An 18817-nucleotide genomic window follows, 5' to 3' on the forward strand; every position below is an offset into this window, starting at 1 on the left:
AAGAGATTAAAACTGAATTAGCTGTATATTGACTGTAAACTTGAGCTATCAGAGAAACTGTTATAGTTCTCTGTAAGGATAATTTGACTGTAAATGTTTATGGGCTTGTCTCTGTAACCGCTGCATTATTCCTGTACCCCTGTAGGTTACTGGAGGTGTGGCGAGGTTTATACGGGCAGGTGTTGCAGTACCAAGAGGACATGGTCTCCCAGACGGGCCATGCCCAGAGCAGTGCTGAGCAGGGACAGATAGCGGCCATTTTGTGCCAGATCCAGCAGGTGTTACAGGAACACGGTGACCGGCTGGGAGACAGCCCCACTCTGCACAGGGCAACAGGTACTATTCTGCAGCAGCAGCTGACCTTTGACCTGCTATTCCTTTCCTCTCCACCTTTCTCCCTCAATCTCTCAGTCCGTTTACCCATTTATTTTCACTTTATAAAGCAGGAGGGAGTTGCATGAAATGTTGTCCTGGAGACTTGATAATGGATCATTTTAGTTTGCCAAATTTGAATTGCCAAATGATTGCAATGCAGTCAAATGGTAGGACTGGGTTACATCTGTTTGCTGGTGGGAAGACATTTTATTTTTCCCCAGATTCAATTCTCTCTTAATGTTTGAACACTTTTCTGTCCAGGACCTACCCAAACTTGTACTGTGCTAGTCCTAACCGAAGTAATTCATTTCACTACAGGGGAGGAGCATTTCCTGTCTGGCTCGTATGCTGAAAGTGCTCGAGTTTGGAGAGCGGAGCTGTGTGCAGAGAATGAAAGGGGTAATGATGCCATCAAACATGCCTATTTACATGGTGCTTTAAGTCCATATGCATTGTCTGTTTTTCTGAAGAAAAAATATTGCTGCCATTCTGTCTTGAGTGTTATTTCAGAACAGATCAGTAAACTCCAGCTTTTAATGTGACAGTTCTGTTCCCGAGAGGTCCTGGGTTAAAATCCCCGTACAGAGCCCCCGTTATGTTATTGTCCCTTGTAGTCCCCAGTTACTGCGACTCAGGTTGACGTTTGGGAAGTAAGGGTGCCCCTGTGGTCCTCTTTTGTCCACCCTAGGGGGCCCGATGTTGTGCATCCTGGAGACCCGGTTCTGTCTGGCCCTCCTCTATGGACACCTCTTCCAGTACCAGCTGCACCAGGCCCTGGGGCTGTGTGAACACCTGGCCCAGCAGCTGATCCCCCGGGCCCGGCTGGAGGGAGAGTCTGGAGCAGAATCAGCCAGTACGTATGTCCACTTCCACTGGCGTGTGTCCCTGGAAAGAAATTGCAGCCTAATATTTGGTATTTATTTGTGTCTTTTTTGTAATTTCATTTCTTGGGGCATTTCTTTTCAGAAGGATGTTTAATGTGAAATGCATGATTTCCTCAAGCTGTTTGGGAATGGAAATGCTGTGTCTATCTCTGAGAGTTAGTCTGTGTTTGAGTATGTATTGTCCTGTGAGAGTATTAGTCTGTGTTTGAGTATGTATAGTCCTGTGAGAGTATTAGTCTGTGTTTGAGTATGTATAGTCCTGTGAGAGTATTAGTCTGTGTTTGAGTATGTATTGTCCTGTGAGAGTATTAGTCTGTGTTTGAGTATGTATAGTCCTGTGAGAGTATTAGTCTGTGTTTGAGTATGTATTGTCCTGTGAGAGTATTAGTCTGTGTTTGAGTATGTATTGTCCTGTGAGAGTATTAGTCTGTGTTTGAGTATGTATAGTCCTGTGAGAGTATTAGTCCGCATCAGACCTGGGTCAAATCCATAATTGTTTCGGAACCAAAAACCTTTTTGTTCTCGACTCATCTTGTCTGGTGTAATTAAGCCAACCAAGAGGACCAGAAGGAGTGCAAGCACTTTTTGGTGGTACTTCATAGGTTCCAGTACACCAGAAAAGCTCAGTAAACTGAAGGATATTAGTGAAATGTTTTTGGATGAATAGGGTATAATTGCCCCCCTCTGCAGTGGGCGTGGAGCAGCCTTGGGAGGCCTGTCTGCCAGTGGCTGTGGGGCCGGAGGCTGCTTGCGCTGTGGTGCAGTCCTTTGGCAGGTTCATGGCGGCTTACTTCACCAACCAGCCGCTCACCATCCTCCCTCCGCACAGTGTGGGAGTCCTGCCTCCCCTCCACCTGCCTGCAGGTGAGTGGATGTGCTGGGAATTTTAAACATAATGTGGACATTTTACTTGTGTGGTACATTTACGAAGACACCGTCACAATGATGCTTAATAAGAGAAGTAGGTTCCCAGTATTCAGGATGGCTTTAAATTCTGCATGGTTTGAGGTCCTCTTTTGTAAACAAAATTTTTGAATTTGAGTGAGTGCATTGTATATTGTTTATTGAATAGGAGTGTGTGTGAATGAGTGTACTGTGTATTCAGTAGGATGTGTGAGTACATTGTGCTTTGAACAGTAATGTGTGACTGTATTGTGTTGAGTAGGAGTGAGTGTATTGTGTGCTGAGCAGGAGTGAGTGTATTGTATAGTGAGTCAGAGTGTGAGTGAGTGTTTTGTGTATTGAACAGTAATGTGTAAGTGTATTGTGTGTTGAGTAGCAGTGAGTGTATTGTATAGTGAGTCAGCTTGTGATTGTTTGGTGTATTGAGTTAGCAGTGAGTCTATTGTGTATTGAGTAGCAGAGAGTGTATTGTATAGTGAGTCAGCTTGTGATTGTTTGGTGTATTGAGTTAGCAGTGAGTCTATTGTGTATTGAGTAGCAGAGAGTGTATTGTATAGTGAGTCAGCTTGTGATTGTTTGGTGTATTGAGTTAGCAGTGAGTCTATTGTGTATTGAGTAGCAGTGAGTGTATTGTATAGTGAGTCAGAGTGTGAGTGAGTGTTTGGTGTCCCGGTGGATGACAGGTTCAGCCCCGGGCCAGCGCTTGGTGCCCCTCTCTCGGAGCACGGTGCTGGGGGAGGTGCGGAGGCAGCAGCTGTCGGAGGTGTGGACGGTAGACTACGCCCTGGAGCTGCTCCTGCAGGGTGGGCTGCTCCCCGAGGCCGTGTGGCTGGCCCACAGTCTGGGGGACTGGAAGACTGCAGCCTCCCTGGGCCTGGCCTACACCACCTACTGCAGGGAGCAGGCCGACTTCACCCGGTGAGACCTGCGCTCGGTGTCAGTTAGCTGGGTAACTGCTCTGAGTAAACACCAGAACCCTCCCAAATCTGGAACATGGACTGCAGTAAAAAGAGCAGCCTGTAGCCTTGCGGCTAAGGGACATGACTACGACCCAGAAGGTTGGTGGGTCAAGCCCCGATAAGATCTGCACAGCTGTTGGGCCCTTCAGCAAGGCCTAATCAACTGTAAGTCGCTTTGAATAAAAGCGTAAGCCAGGGGAGCAGAACTTCGGCTCTCCAGGGCCGGGCTGCGTACTGGTGTTTGTTCCAACCAATTGCCTTGTTTTTAGTTTTATCAGAGCTCTATAAATGACTGGTTCAAACCTGTACTTGAGCACATTGCAGTCATTAGGATACACGTGCAGTCTGCAGCTGGAGCCGGTACTCATACACAGATAAGATACGGTTGAGTCAATGAAATAATTAAGACCAGAAGTTGGCACAAAATCCTAAAACAGATTGGCCCTTGCTGTGCGCCCCCTGCGTGAGCTAAATTAGTAATTAATGAGTAATGAACGCTTCGTGAAATACCCCTCAGCTCAGTGATGAGTGTGCAGGCAGTGACCATGTTCTTGCTGTCTCCAGTCTGCAGTGGAGAGAGCTGTGCCTTCCTGCGCACCTCCAGCCCGGCAGCCTGTTCCAGGGCCAGCTGGAGCAGCTGCTGGGTCTGCAGGCCGAGAACGAGCCGGAACAGAGGGCCGCAGGCGGCAGGTCCTACCAGCGCTTTGCAGGTTTGTGTTCACACTGTCGCTGAATGCATATCCCAGTAGTCGCGTTGTGCTGAGCTGTGTTCTGCTGTACTGTTGAGTGTTGTAGCTGCGTTGGAGCTGTGTTTTCGACGTTACTGTGCTGCAATTGTTGGTGTCCTGTAGCTGTGCTGTGCTGTGCACTACTTATGTTTGGCTTCATATTGTTAGTATAACATGGAAGGTCATACGCTGCAGGTCTGTAGTGTAGAGTCCTGTTCAGTTCAGATTTTTTCCCCACATTCTCTCAGACTCGGTGCTGGAGGAGGACTCGGAGCTGCAGGTGTGGGTGCAGGAGGTGCTGAAGGCCTCGGTCATGGCCCAGGAGGACGTCCTGTCCCAGCCTCTGCTCAGGCTCGTCGACGCCGCCAAGGACCTGACATCCAACCTCTCCGGCCTGGTGCCCTCCGGAGTGTACCTGCCCGCCCCCCCCCTGTACTGCCCCCAGCCGGCCTCTGACACGCAGGTGAACCATTGGCTATCTATGCCATGCCCGACTATGACTCTTTGCGGGCATTTGGCAGATGTTCTTATCCAGACGTACAACAAAGTGCATACCCATAAATATTACCTATATCTATTTTTATTTTGTTATGCTGTTGAAATCCGAAGGTTCTTTCTTCCAAGGTAAAGGTTACATTTAGCTTTACTGGATCAGGTCAGCCTGCAGCGTAGTGAATAAGGTATATGACTGACACCTGGAAGGTTGCTGGTTCAAGCCCCGGTGTAGCCAGGATGAGATCTGCACAGCTGTTGGGCGCTTGGGCAAGGCCCTTAACCCCACATTGCTCCTGAGGGCATTGTCCCCTGCTTTGTCTAATCAACTGTAAGTTGCTTTGGATGAGAGTGTCAGCGAAATAATTGTAATGTAATGTAAAATAAACTTTAGAAATCATAGGGTCCATGCCCCAGCAGAGACGGGGGTTTTACTGGTTTGTTCTCTTGCCCCCAGGTCTCGGTGGGGGATTTTGGGGTGGTCTTAGAAGGGAGGTCCCGCCAGTGCATATCGGGGGTCCTGCAGAGGGCGCTGCTGCTCCTGGGGGCTGCTAACTGCTCTCTTCCTGCCGCCCAGTGGTATATCAGCAACCTGCAGCAACGTCGACAGCTGCTGCACAAGGTTACTCTCTCTCACGCACACACACACACACACACACACACACACACACACACTCTACCCCCTACCCCCTGTGTGTATGTTGTGCTCCATTTGAAGTGCTCTGTACAACTCCCTTCACAGGAGCAGAATTTTCTTTTTTTTCTTTTTCATTTGAACCCTTTTCTCCCCTTTTGGGAATATAGGAGTGTACTGTCCAAGCTCTGTGGCTGACGTGGGATAGTGCGGATGAGAATGCACCCTCCTCTGTTGCTCACTGTGTATCCAGCTGCTTCTTTTCACATTGCGGCCCACAAACCCAACTCACACAGATAGGAGTCAGAGGAGGACTGTGACTAGAAGGGGTCACTAGAGAGCAATGTAACACTGAACCTGGCTGAACCTTTCCTATCCCTGCCTGCTGCTACTGCTAGTTATGTGGTCACTGAAACATCATTTTATATTTCTACCATGGAAAAAATGTTTCATTAAACGGGTACGATCTTTGTAATATTCATCTTTTGATTGCATTACTTGGCAGAAACTCAGCCAGCCCTTGAATCCGTTTCCAGAGGGACTGAAGGAATTTGTGACTTCCGGAACCTTCTTTAGTGGAACAAATGGGGAAGGACACTTGGACAATGTCACTGTGCAGGTTATAGGTAAGAGGTACATGAAACACAGTCTGTCCATATGATTGAACCCTGTTTTGCCATATAAACAGAAAAGGAAAAGTTGGAAAAAGTGGCCAAGTCTGCTGGAGAACGGCAATGACCCGTGCTGTAAATTCTCACTGGCTGACCCCAAACACACCAAATATTTGTCTTCTGGATGAGATGTTAAATGGAGGTCCTGACTCACTGTGGTCTTTAAAGATTCCATAACACTCTTTGCGAAGAGCTGTGGCCTTCCCATGTATCCTGGTTAAATTCCCAACCTGCCCCTCTCAGCTTGCCACCTAATCACCCTCTTGTTTTATTGGCCAAAAATTGGATGGGTGCTGCACGTTTATGGTAGTTCAGGAGAGTTTCCCTCTCAACAGTCAAACTTGCTTTCAGTGTGGGGAAAAGCACTATATAAATGCAAGTCATTATTCTTATTCATTTTATACAGGCTGGATAATTAATTCTGTATGTTAGGTGTACAAATATTCTCTGAATGTTAAACTTTACCTAAAAGGTTATGGTACAGGCTGACCAATGGCCGCCCAGGGCCTGTATCAGCTGGTCGTCCTTATTGGAAGGTCCCATTACATGCCAAAGAAGTTTAGTTGTGGGTGAAGCTGGTGAGACACATTGTCGTGAGCCACGGACCCCTTGCCGAGCTCAGACCTCACGTTCCCACGAGCAGTACCTCACAATGAGGTGTCTCGGGGACGAACTCAAGTACTCCGAACGTCCTGGAGCCCTGGTTAGTTCTACTGAACTTCCAGCCCAGTCTCGAAGTGAAGGGTGTGAAGCAAATCTGGTATTCGATGTCCTGTATTCAATGTATTCCTCTAAAGAATCTTTATCACATATGATTATAGTAAGATATACTTTATTATAATCAATCAAAAGAATAGAGTTATACAGATTACAGTGTAAATATCATCTTTCAGTTTGCTGATCATATGCAAGTTACATATACCCCTTTAGCTCTTTCTAATTTACCTTTCCACCATGATGTTTAAAAGTCAAGGTACACCCCTCAAATACCCATCATCCTCTTTGGCCTTTACCTTATCTTATGGCTCCCCCTTCATGGAGATAAAAGCTACTGAACTTCCATTAATACAATGGGTATGAACACCCCTAAAGTCTACTACTTATTTATATCGTATATAGTATCTTTCTAAAAAATAAAAGACTTAAAAATGAAAGGAAACTTATAACGTTGAGCTTCTATGTACTGCTTTTCCTACTTTTACAAGTAATATAGATTATAATTACCACCCATGCCCTAAATATAGCCATCTCGTTTTCTGCGGGATTTGATCCCTCCTCCTTGCTGTTGATGAGCTCTTTGAACAGCTGAATCTGGGGCAGGATCAGGACCCAGACTTTCGAAAGACGTGACTTTGCACTTCGTACTTCTCCTGCCAGTTGTATGGGATGTGCACTGGTATGTCTTCGAACACGTCGGGGGCAGCATATGCCTCTCCTCACTGACACTGAGGTTAGGGGGGGAGGCTTCAGGTTCTTGCGTGGGTCCAGCAGGAAGGTGTTCTGTAGCGTGGAGGAACCCCGCATCCCGTCTGTTGGCCTCCAGGTGCAGTTCACGGCTCCAAGCATGTCGTAAAAGCCCTTTAACTCTTTCACCAGCTTTTCTGTATGATGAGGGATGCGCGTGAACACCTCTTCGACATCAGTCCCGCTGCCACAACTCTTGGGCTAAGTCCGCACCACGTACGTCACTCCTCTCTCCATATCCATATCCTGGAGTGGCGCGCAGAGGGAGCGCGCCACTCCAGCTTGACTACAGCTGTCTTGCGTTGCTCTCTCTTCAACAGCCCATAGATATCTTCTGAAGCAAAATTCTAAGATCCCATCCTAAGGTCTAAAAGCTTATTCCTTATATATCTTTTTTGCATATAAAAGTGTACCTTTTTGATAAGAAATGTCCCCAATATTTCAAGACATTTATCTCTTATGCAACTTGTTTTTTAGTGACCATATTCATCACTTCTGTTTTTCCCACTGTCATTTTCTCATACCTCAAAAGAAATTTCCCCAATACTTTATCTCATGTGCCCCTCCGGTTTGGGAATTTCCACCATCTTAATATACGAGTGGAAAAACACTAGCTCTTATGTAATTTTTAATGAACCTATTCATCACTGGTATTTGTCTCCCTGTCATAATATCTCCTTGGACTCTCTCCAAACTTTGACTTCATACAAGCCAGAAGTTAGTGCCCTCCACCATCTCAACACACTCTTCAGGTGCCCCTCTCCGCGGCGCCTTAAGGGATCTACAAAGGACATCCAGCCAATAGCTGAGTGTAAATCATCCTCCAACTCTTCTATAGTCAGTCCTTTGAATCTATCCGATAAATTATTTGTGCTATAATCAGGAAGGCCCTTGAAGCCTCTTAATATTCTTTCGGTATTGACATCCCTTCCGTTTTCCTTTTTTTTTTTTTCTTTAGCCAGGCATTGTGCCCCTCCCCTGTAGGGTTGGGGTATTCTCAGTCAGAACTTTAACCTTGCTCCTTAAAACCCTAAATCTAAGTCCCCCGACTTCAGACTCCTCTACTGACAAGTATGGCTGCTCATTATCTCTGAACCACATATTTTTCTTCTTATGGGCGTTCTTACTACCACCTCGATGGCGTGTGCGAGGGTTTAACGATGCATTCCTTCCTAACCCATCCCCGTCAATCTCTCATCAGGGGGGCCTAGGGCCGGGTCCTCGACAACATGACTGGATGACAGTGAAGTCAGGATACAATGTGCTGCCATGGGCAGGGATGCAGGAATGTGTGGTCAGGTAGCTTCTTTATTTCCCAGCATGCTTCAGGGAGGTGTGTGGACTCTGCTGGATGCTACATGTCCGGGACCAGCTGTCTGTCTCCTGCAGGAAGTACCAGGCTGCAAGGACCCAAATGGGATTGTACCAGGTACACGGGAAGGTGATACGAGGGTGGCTTTATGAGTATGGACTTCAGGGCTTTGATGAGTATAGACTTCAGGGTGTTAATGAATATGGACTTCAGGGCTTTGATGAGTAGCCACCATCAGGCAGCTCTTTCCTCTGGTAATGATGTGTGTGTGTTTCAGGGCAGTGATTCTGCACAGTCCGACAGTGGCAGTGACGTGGTACAGCGCTGTACGAATGCGCTGCGCTGGGCATGCCGCCTCCTCCCCTTCTCTCGCTTCCTGAAGGCAGAAGAAGTTCTCCAGGATCTGGTGCTCAGCTTGGTGTCTGAGCTACCCCCCACCACTATGGTAACTATAGCCTTCCTAAATGCTGAACGCCATTTGAAATGCTAGCCATCTTATTACACGTATTGCATTACATTAACTGATGCAAATTTTATTCAAAGTGACAGTTGATTAGACGAAGCAGGTGACAATCCCACCCAGAGCAATGCAGGGTTAAGGGCCTTGCTCAAGGGCCCCACAGCTGTATGGATCTAACTGTGGCTACACCGCAGCTTGAACCACTAACCTTCCTGGTCCCAGTCATGTACGTTAGCCACTGGGCTGATATTACATCTCGTTGTAATATGTGACCGTGGAATCTGTCCTCCAGGTGGTGGATGTAATGGCCCAGGTGTTCCCTGAGGAAGAGGAGTCCGTTCAGGTCTCACTGAGGGACAAATATAGCACCCTGCTGCAGAGACTGCGACACTGCACACTCCCTGGTAATGCTTTTCTGCATGCTGTTCTGATGCTTACTGGAAGCAGACACACTTCATTGTCCTCAGATTTGATAGGACTGGAGTTTTGCAGGACTTCATGGTGAAGGGACTCTAAGGGACTCTAGGGTGAAGGGACTCTAAGGGACTCTAGGGTGAAGGGACTCTAAGGAACTCTAGGGTGAAGGGACTCTAAGGGACTCTAGGGTGAAGGGACTCTAAGGGACTCCAGGGTGAAGGGACTCTAAGGGACTCTAGGGTGAAGGAACTCTAAGGGACTCGAGGGTGAAGGGACTCTAAGGGACTCTAGGGTGAAGGGACTCTAGGGTGAGTTGAAAGGACACAAGTGTGAAAGGAGTCTTGCATTGAATGTGTGACTCTCTAGTGTGAAAGAACTTGTGTGCAACTCAAGTGGTCATGGACTCTACTGTTTAGTAAAAGTGTGAGTTTGAAAAAGGACGTTGAAAGGACTCTGGCGTGAAAGGTGTTGTCAGTTCTCTTTCCTGTTTGCCCTCTCGGTCAGTCTCAGAGCTGGGCAGTGCAGAGCCTGAAAGGGAGACGATGGTGACTGTCCTGATTCAGCAGAAACTGGTCCACAGATGCCAGGTTCAGCGTAAAATCTCCAAACACCTCGCTCCACTGAAAAGGCAGATCTGGGAGAGGATAGAGGATGAAGAGGAGGAAGAGAGGGCGATTGATCGCTTTTCTCCGAGTCGCAGCACGCTTTCGGACTTTAGGTGCTCCCCACAGAGTAATGGTAACAGAACTGCTACTCCCACTGATAACCAGGAAACGCCTGTCTATAGGTAAGGGCACTTCGAGCTTGGGCACAGAGTTCTCAATGGGTGGATGTGAGTTGAATGTTGAATTCTCAGTGGGTGGATGTGAGTTGAATGTTGAATTCTCAGTGGGTGGACATGCGTTGAATGTTGAATTCTCAGTGGGTGGATATCAGTTGACTGTTGAATTCTCATTGGGTGGATGTGAGTTGACTGTTGAATTCTCAGTGGGTGGATGTGAGGTGACTGTTGAATTCTCATTGGGTGGATGTGAGTTGACTGTTGAATTGAATTCTCAGTGGGTGGATGTGAGTCGAGTGAACGTACTGATGTAAGGGTGGATGTTCTTCTCTATTTTCTCTCAGCCGCACACAGCAGAGTGGACAGACCTGGTCAGACCGGCCGGGCGGGGGCAGACCTGTGGAGAGGGGCAAGCAGGCTGTCAGCGGGCCCACGGGGAGCGGCGCCCTGCCTCCCGTTGGCTCATGGGAGTTTGAGCTGTTGGATGAGGAGTACCCTCGCTTCCTGGAGCTTTTCCTGAGCTACGTCCTGGAGAGGGACTGTGCGGAGGACAAGGACTCGGCCCTGCCGCTCCTCAGCGGCTTCTCCCCCCTGCTGCGAGAGGCCGAGCTGCATTCCCTGGCCTTCGACGTGCTGACCACCCTCAAACGGCGCCAGGGGAGCGTGACAGGGAGGAGACCAGGCCACACACCTCCCCCCCAGACCCCCTCACAGCTGCTGTCCTCCAGCCTGAATCTCCCCCTCCAGAGCGAGGCCCTGGTCCGGAGCAGCCCAGCCTACAGCGTCCTGCCCCCTGGCCCCCACGCAGGGAAGCCCCTCGGTCTATTCGGCCTCAGACGGCTAAACCAGCCAATGAAGGCGACCCGCATGGAGGGGCCGCGGGCCGGTTCTGAAGCCGATCGGAGCTCCGCTGTACGGACCCCCCAGCCGGACTGTAAGGCCCTACCCGCCCCACCCACGCCGGACCTCCACAGGCCAGAGGCCCGCTTCCGGAACCTGAGCCGGCTGCTGGAGTGGATGATACGCTGGGCGGACAGGAGGGTTCGGGGGAGTCACCCCGCCCCGAGAGGGGGCGCCGCGGGTCCCGAGGGTGTGGTGATGCGGGCCAAAGCCTCCACCCCAGCCGTGCTCACTGCCCTGAGGGTGCTGGAGGGCAGATACACCGCCGCCCTGCTGGCCACAGACCTGCACTGCCCTTCCGTCAGGGTGAGTAACTGCCATAAGTGTGCTGGGTTATGTGTAGGACCAGGGCAGTTCCGTATTATTAAGTCCCTTTCATTCAGTAAGCGTGGACTCTACTCCAATGGCAGGTCCCAGAGGGCGCGACCGCGGCCCTCCCGCAGCCAGAGAAGGAGAGGACCGTGCACCCTGGATGTGCTGCGTCCTCTGGGTCTACCGTCAGCCTGCCTCCCCTGGAGAGTCTGCATGGGGAGGTCTCTGAGTGAGTGCTGCCCTCTGCAGCTGCGGAGGCTCACTACACCCACAGTGTGACTGGATCATTACATTACATTACTTTCTTTTAAAACTCACCACTTAATGTAAAAGAGAATTTTCTGCATATTGTCAGTCAAATTTTGGGAAGAAACTAAATGTACAACCTGCAGTATCTGCATTTTGTCACGGCGCCTTTGGGTTTGGATATACCCAGAGTCCTTTTGTGTGAATGGGTATGTCTGGATGTTTGAAAAATGACAGATTACGCAGTGGTATGACAAGCCAGTCGTAACTGTGATATTCCACAGAGTATCTGAACTGGAAGAGGTGGAGACAGAGACAGACATGGGTAGAGCAGTACACCAGTACAGCCAGGAGGGGGAGTTTGGCTCTGAACCGGAGAATAGGCCCATGGACACTCACAGAGGCCCTGAGGATGACACGACTGACCTTCCTGAGCCAAGTGATTACAATGAGGGTGAGTCCAAAACTCTGCCTTCCAGGCGTGTTTAGACTGTTGGTATAACAGCATAACAAACATATTTATCTGAAAAAGCACAAGGCTGCTGTCTTTGCGGCTTCCTCTCCCTGATATGGAAAATGTATCTTGTTAAAGTCGAGGTTTACACAGATGAGTCACTTCAGCATAACAGGCAACTTGCTGGCATCAGATTAACCAGGGGCGGCCTGTAGCGTAGTGGTTAAGGTAAATGACTGGGACACGCAAGGTCGGTGGTTCAATCCCCGGTGTAGCCACAATAAGATCCGCACAGCCGTTGGGCCCTTGAGCAAGGCCCTTAACCCTGCATTGCTCCAGGAGAGGACTGTCTCCTGCTTAGTCTAATCAACTGTACGCCGCCCTGGATAAGAGCGTCTGCCAAATGCCAATAATGTAACCAGCAGGGGTCGCCTAACAGCTGGGCCTCATCTTGCAACAGCGACCCCCAATGGCTGATGCGGGACCTGCAAGTGCACATGGTCATGATTTGTTTTTACAAAGATTTTTTAATGCTATTTTATTTGCTCGCTGTTATTTTATATTTGTGAAACACCTTGGTTTTCTATTTGCAATAAGTGCTATATGTTTACGTTTATTGCTTGCTCTGCTCTTATTCTCCTTAGCTACTATCAATTTCTCAATTCATTAGTGGCCCACTTGACTCCAATAGGTCACCAAATTATATTTTAATTATACCAAATTATAAAATAAGTCCTATTCGTTTTTATTTAATTCATTAAATTCTGGTTTGAGACATTCTGACTTAAGCTTCAGGTATTCTGCTATGCCTCAAGGACCGTACATGAAATATTGATTGCAAGGATTTGAATAGCATTAATCCTTCTAGGTTCTTTCATTCCAGCAATCGCTTAAAATGTGCTGTTGTCAATGGATAAAACTGTGCACATTTAGTCAGTGACATTGAAAAGGCAATACTGATCTTCTATGAATTGTAATGTTACATTTGATATGTGGTGAAAATACATGTGGAAATGAGTCAGGCCTGTGTGTAGTTGCGCTTTAATGGTGGAGCCCGTGGCGGTGGCTGGAGGCCTCCACTGCCGATGTTCTCCTGGTCCGGCAGGGTTTGTAACGCTGTGGTCCTGTAGGTGAGAGCAGGAGAGAGGACGCTGTGTACACTTCAGGCTCCGCCTCCTGCATCTCAGTCCAGATCAAGACCGTCTCCCGGGGGCCGAGGCCTGCCCATGAGCAGGTATGACTCAGCCGGGGACCGTCAACTCCGGCCCTCAAATCCAAATCCAGCCCGGGTTTTCTTATCTCCCGGGTAATTACTGCTAATGATTGGCCGGACAGTCTTCACACCTGACTCCCAGGGTTGCTGATCCCTGCAGTTGGCCCAACTCCAAATTAAAAACTCTTCAGTAGTAATGGACCAGTTTTTAATTATTTGAAGAGTCGGTTCTGTAATGTTTTTCGAATGTTTTTTTCAAAATTCTAATGTTTGTATTTCTACATTCTAATTTGATCAATTCTATAATTGCTTTCAGTTGCCAGTAGCTATTGTTACTACAGCATTATAACGTCCAGTAAAGAAGATTCTAATCACATATTTGTAATACCCTCACACCCTCAAGGGCCATGTCTAATATTAACTGAGCTACATTTAAGTTGTTGAATAAGGAAGAAGTGCAGCCCCTTGCATTTAGGTCTGTTCCCCTTTTTGCATTCATGTTCACAGACACTGACCCTGGCGGATCTGGTGTCGGACAGAGAGGAGACCGAGGGAGATTCATCTCAGTTCAGTGCTTTTCGTTTTTCATTTTTTTCCCCGTCGTTCAATGAAATGATCATACTTCTCACATAGTATAGTTAGAAAATGTCATGCATGAAAGATTTAATATGATGCCATACTATGACACCACTGTAATAGGACGTGACTGTACCCTAGGTGTGTATGGAACCGAAGTTAGTCTTATGTAGCTTGGACAGATGCAAAGCCTCCTCCTGTGAGATTGTGTCCCCAAATGTTTTTAATCGGAAACTAAAGGATTCAGCCTCCCACTGAGAAGGAGGTTCATTATAACAGACTTAAAATAAGGTGATTCTGCTTCACTTGGTGCTGTCATAGCAGCCATGTTTATTTGATCAGTGGTTGCTGTATTTCGTGATCTGTGCTTTTTCCAAATTGTCTTCACACCTCTACAGCCAAACTAGTGTCGAGGTTCCAGACCCTGACCCTGCCCCTGCCCAGGAGCCAAACATCCAGGCGGGCCCTGTGCCAGGCCTGCATCCTGGGCCTCAAGTACCGAGTTTCCCCAGCAGCAGCACCTCGCAGCTGGGGAGGGGCCCTGAGGCGCTGCCTCCTCCAGCAGCAGCAGACCCCTTCAGGCAGCTGGTCCAGGATCAGATGTTCAGATTGGTGCAGGTGAATGTAACTGCACACCACTGAAAAACTACACATTGCACATGAAACATTCAGCAATAACACTTCAGGCTGCTGGCAAGTTGGTCCTGGGGACTGGAGTTGAGAAAGTTGTTTAAACTTTGAGTCATGCTCAAGGCTAGGGTTAAATTTCAGTTCAGTCATTTTGCGAAATTAAATAAAATTCATGGCTTGAAAAATTCCCTTCAGTTTATTTCCCCCATTTCAACACCCCCAAAGTGGCAAGCTAAAAATGTACAGTCCCAAGCAAGCGCTAGCATCTGCCTACTGGTGTAGGTAGTATGCACCTAATAGCTACTGCTAACATGCTAGCTACTGAAATATATCGTTCTCCAGTATTTTCTTCATAAAGTGGAACTATAATCTACACAATTAAATCTACGAAGGGTGACAGACTCCACTCATAGAGAGCAGCAGTGACTTACATTTACATTTACATTTTAGTCATTTGGCAGACGCTTTTAATCCAAAGCGACTTACAAGTGCATAGGTTCTACCACAGGTATATGTGGTTTAATTTCAATCAGCAGCCATTCAAGGCCTTGAGGTGTGTCTACAAGATGTGTGGATCCTTTCACCAATTTTAATGCCCCTGGAAACTGGCAGACACTGTGGTCCTCCAGGTCATGTTCACAGTTCCCCAGAGTAACGGTTTGTGTTTCTTTTTCCTCTCTCTCCCGCCAGTTCCAACAGATGAGCTTCATCAGCCTCCTGCAAACTGTGGCCGCCTCCTTCCCCAATCCGTCCCAGTTAAACCAGAATCCCATTCCCACTGATCATCTGTCCCAGTTAAACCAGTCCCATTATCCCATTCCCACAGCCAATCTGCCCCCATTAGACCACACCCAGTACCCCATTCCCACAGAAAATCTTCCCCAGTTAAACCAGTCCCAGTACCCCATTCCCCCAGCTAATCTGCCTCCATTAAATCACCCCCAGTACCCCATACCCCCAGCTAATCTGCCCCCATTAAATCATCCCCTGTACCCCATTCCCACAGCTAATCAGCCCCTCTTAATCCAGACCCAGAATCCAATTCCCACAGCCAATCCGCCCCGATTAATCCAGACCCACCAGCCAGGCGCTCCATTTTTCCCACCCAGACCAGACCCACACCAGTTTGGACCTCAGAACCAGGGCCCGGTCCCCACGCCTCAGCCCCATGCACTGGAGCGTCTCCACACGGAGCAGAACCTCGGGCCGGACCCAGAGACCCAGCCGTGGGCAGGACAGGTCGATGAGCTGGAGCTTCTCCACTCTGTGAGCCCCAGCAGTGAGAGTCCGAGCCTGGGCAACATGGAGAGCCTCAGTGAGGTAGCTCATCATGGCCTGCCTGCTGTCTGAAGCTCAAGTGATTACAATGAAATGTCTGAAAAGGGCCGGTGTGGGCCCAGCACCGCTCCTCCTGATTCTATTTCTCAAGGTCTTGATTGAGACCACGATTAGTTAATTTGTGGAATCAGAGGTCTTCCTCTCGTGTCGAGGGTCTTTCAGCGCACTTATCCCTGGTTATGGGTATGCACTTTGCACTTTGTCGTACGTCGCTCTGGATAAGAGCGTCTGCCAAATGCCATTAATGTAATGTAATGTAATGCCTTAGTGCAGGGCTAAAACAAAAACCTGCACCCACTCCAGCTCAGATAAGATGAGACTGGACACCCTGTACTAAATACTAAGTTACTTGATTACATTTTCTGAACCTAATTTTAAAACTTGAGAACTGCTTGATTTTCTGCCATTTATGTTTCCATGGCACGTTTATAGTGATCGCGACGCGACTATGATTCATTTCTGTCGCTGTGGCTCTCCAGGAACTTCCTGTTCGTTTGGAGGAACTGAGGGGAACCCAGACGGAGAGGGGAAGCGCCTGCGTTACCCCCGTCCGCCACCAGGGGCTGGCGCTGCTGTGTGCCGCTGGCTCGAGCGCTACTCCTCCTCCGGCACCCACAGGATTAAAACTGCTGCAGCTGCCCCCGCGCTCCTCCTTGCCCCCCCCTGCTGTCCCCACAGGCCTCCTCTACAGCTCTGCCGTGCCCCCCCTCCCAAGAGAGGCGTTTGTGCACCCCCGCGCAGACCCCCCCGTCCTGCCCAGAGAGGGGGGCAGGGGGTGGCGGAAACCGGCCCAGCGGGCATTCGAGGTTCCGCCGGACCAGAGCGTCCGTCAGGTGGCGCAGCCCAAACTCCTGGACGGCCCAGGGCAGGGAAGTGGTCAGGGTGGCCCCCTCCAGCTGATCCTCGCTCCCCCGTCCCACCGGCAGCCCCTGCCCCGCGGCCTCCCGCTGCTGCGCTTTCACCCCGAGCCCCGCCTGCCTGCCCCTCCCGCCCCCTTCACCACCCCCGCCACGCCTCTGATCTCCGTGCCCAGCCCTCCAGGGTTTCCTGAGGTCCCAGGCCACCCAGCGTTCCCAGCGTTCAGCTCTGGCATTCAGCTGCTTCAGAGGGCCCCCGATCAGCCAAGCAAGGTGTTGCATACGTACTGTACACAGTACAGCACACAAATCCAATACAGGGCACCGCATGCTTACTGCGTCCTGTAACGCACACTCTCTCCAGGCCCAGCAACGCGTACCTGAACAGTCATATCCCATCAACAAATCTCCAGGCCCGATACGGTGGCAGGCTGGTTAGGAACAGAATTCATAGATCATTATTCATCACTAGATCAGGAGTGTGCTGCAACACGTGCATGTGATGCCAACCGCCACTTATCATACTCAAGTGCATGAGGGTCTCCTTCTGCCAACGCCTCCCATTTACCATAAAGCTCTGGACACACACAGATACACACACGCATACACGCGCACACACATACATGCACACACACGCACACACACACGCGCACACACACACGCACATACATGCACACACGCACACACACACACACACACACACACGCACACGCATACACACACACGTACACACACACACGCACATACACGCACACACACACACGCACACACACACACACGCACACGCATACACACACACGTACACACACACACGCACATACACGCACACACACACACGCACACACACACACGTACACACACACACGCACATACACACACACACACGTACAAACACACACGCGCACACACACACACACACACACACACGCACGCACGCACGCACATACACACACACACACACGCACGCACATACACACACAATCCAGAGTTTTCCTCACTATGCCTCCCGCTCACCGTCTCGCCCCTCTGCAGGTGCTCCTGGGGCGGGTGGCGTGGGCTCCAGAGTGTGGGGAGAGGGCTGGGCCTCGCCTCCTCACCATGGCCTCCCAGGCCCACCCTGCTCAGGATACACTCGCCTCCAGCAAAAGGTAAATTCTCTGCTCGCTCATGTGAGGTCAGACATATGTGATCTGAGTTAGGGGTGCACGATATGAGGAAAATATGCAATATGCGATAACATTGTTGAATATTGCGATGACTTTGCGATAAGTGAACAATTGTGCACAGTTTTAATGCTTTAGGTACATTGCTACTGCCCACTGAATGCAAATAAATTAATACTTTATTCCCAACATGCTTTTATTGAACAAAATTGCAGCCAATCAATTTAACAGGACATCAATTTAAATAAATACTATTCATAACAGTTCAAGCAGTCTTTTGTGATGTGTTTATTGCACATGTTCATATTTCGATGGTGATCAATATGCAATATATGGTGCAGCCCTAATGGTGATGTCACAACCACAGCTGGTGATAGAAAGCAAGAGTTCTAGAACACTGACTTGGAATTTTGAGAACTTTCCAAATGGCCTCCTCTTCAAAGGGTTAAAGGTATCGGCTCCCAACTAGAGCCTGACGTCCCAATTTCTACCCTTATTTGGATTGGCCAATCATCTGCAACGGTAGATGTGTGAACCCTACTTCATGTTGGGGAGAGTGTAGACCTCCAGGGTGTCTGATGTCCCATCCAGTTTAGAGTCGGTGCTGTCTGTGCTCATAAAGGTATGTTTTTAGAAGTGCTTTAGATGTGTGGTGTTCGAGGTCCTTCACAGTTTAGAGTCGGTGCTGTCTTTTGTCCGCAGGCAGAAGAGGAGGGAGGAGAGGGAGCAGGAGGGACAAAGCAGAAGCCTTGGCAGACCGGAGGATTCCAGCATCTCTCCGACAGAGGTACGGTGTCAACGCTCCTTCGCCATAACCTGTTAACCAATGGAACACCACTCTTTTATACCATGCCTCCAATCTCAATATGAGCCTAAAATTTAAGATGGAGCCCTGCTGTCTCATAGTCATTGGTAAAGGCGTTCCGTGGGCTGCTTGACACTTTTCCTGTTTTATTACTTTAGGCTGATAAAGCTGAGCCATCAGGGTCAGCGCTGGAGGAAGACATGGTTGACGGTGAGCTTCTTCATGAAGGCAGCTGTGATCTGC

General features: G+C 49.1%; 1 protein-coding gene across 1 annotated transcript in view; it reads left to right on the forward strand.

Moving 5' to 3' along the window:
- Positions 1 to 18817, forward strand: part of cplane1 (ciliogenesis and planar polarity effector 1) — a 35528-nt gene that overhangs the window by 7399 nt on the left and 9312 nt on the right. Inside the window, exons 12-36 of the mRNA XM_061262026.1 lie at positions 146 to 336; positions 694 to 774; positions 1064 to 1228; positions 1950 to 2123; positions 2846 to 3080; positions 3686 to 3831; positions 4098 to 4312; positions 4799 to 4963; positions 5481 to 5601; positions 8430 to 8539; positions 8700 to 8867; positions 9175 to 9286; positions 9804 to 10086; positions 10425 to 11286; positions 11391 to 11521; positions 11823 to 11992; positions 13123 to 13226; positions 13713 to 13771; positions 14180 to 14399; positions 15102 to 15265; positions 15521 to 15731; positions 16229 to 16879; positions 17639 to 17754; positions 18472 to 18556; positions 18733 to 18784. Of these exons, the coding sequence (XP_061118010.1) occupies positions 146 to 336; positions 694 to 774; positions 1064 to 1228; positions 1950 to 2123; positions 2846 to 3080; positions 3686 to 3831; positions 4098 to 4312; positions 4799 to 4963; positions 5481 to 5601; positions 8430 to 8539; positions 8700 to 8867; positions 9175 to 9286; positions 9804 to 10086; positions 10425 to 11286; positions 11391 to 11521; positions 11823 to 11992; positions 13123 to 13226; positions 13713 to 13771; positions 14180 to 14399; positions 15102 to 15265; positions 15521 to 15731; positions 16229 to 16879; positions 17639 to 17754; positions 18472 to 18556; positions 18733 to 18784 (4991 nt within the window). The remainder of the gene's footprint in view (positions 1 to 145; positions 337 to 693; positions 775 to 1063; positions 1229 to 1949; positions 2124 to 2845; positions 3081 to 3685; positions 3832 to 4097; positions 4313 to 4798; positions 4964 to 5480; positions 5602 to 8429; positions 8540 to 8699; positions 8868 to 9174; positions 9287 to 9803; positions 10087 to 10424; positions 11287 to 11390; positions 11522 to 11822; positions 11993 to 13122; positions 13227 to 13712; positions 13772 to 14179; positions 14400 to 15101; positions 15266 to 15520; positions 15732 to 16228; positions 16880 to 17638; positions 17755 to 18471; positions 18557 to 18732; positions 18785 to 18817) is intronic.

This window comes from Conger conger, chromosome 12 (genome assembly GCF_963514075.1).
Source record: "Conger conger chromosome 12, fConCon1.1, whole genome shotgun sequence".
Lineage (NCBI taxonomy): Eukaryota > Metazoa > Chordata > Actinopteri > Anguilliformes > Congridae > Conger > Conger conger.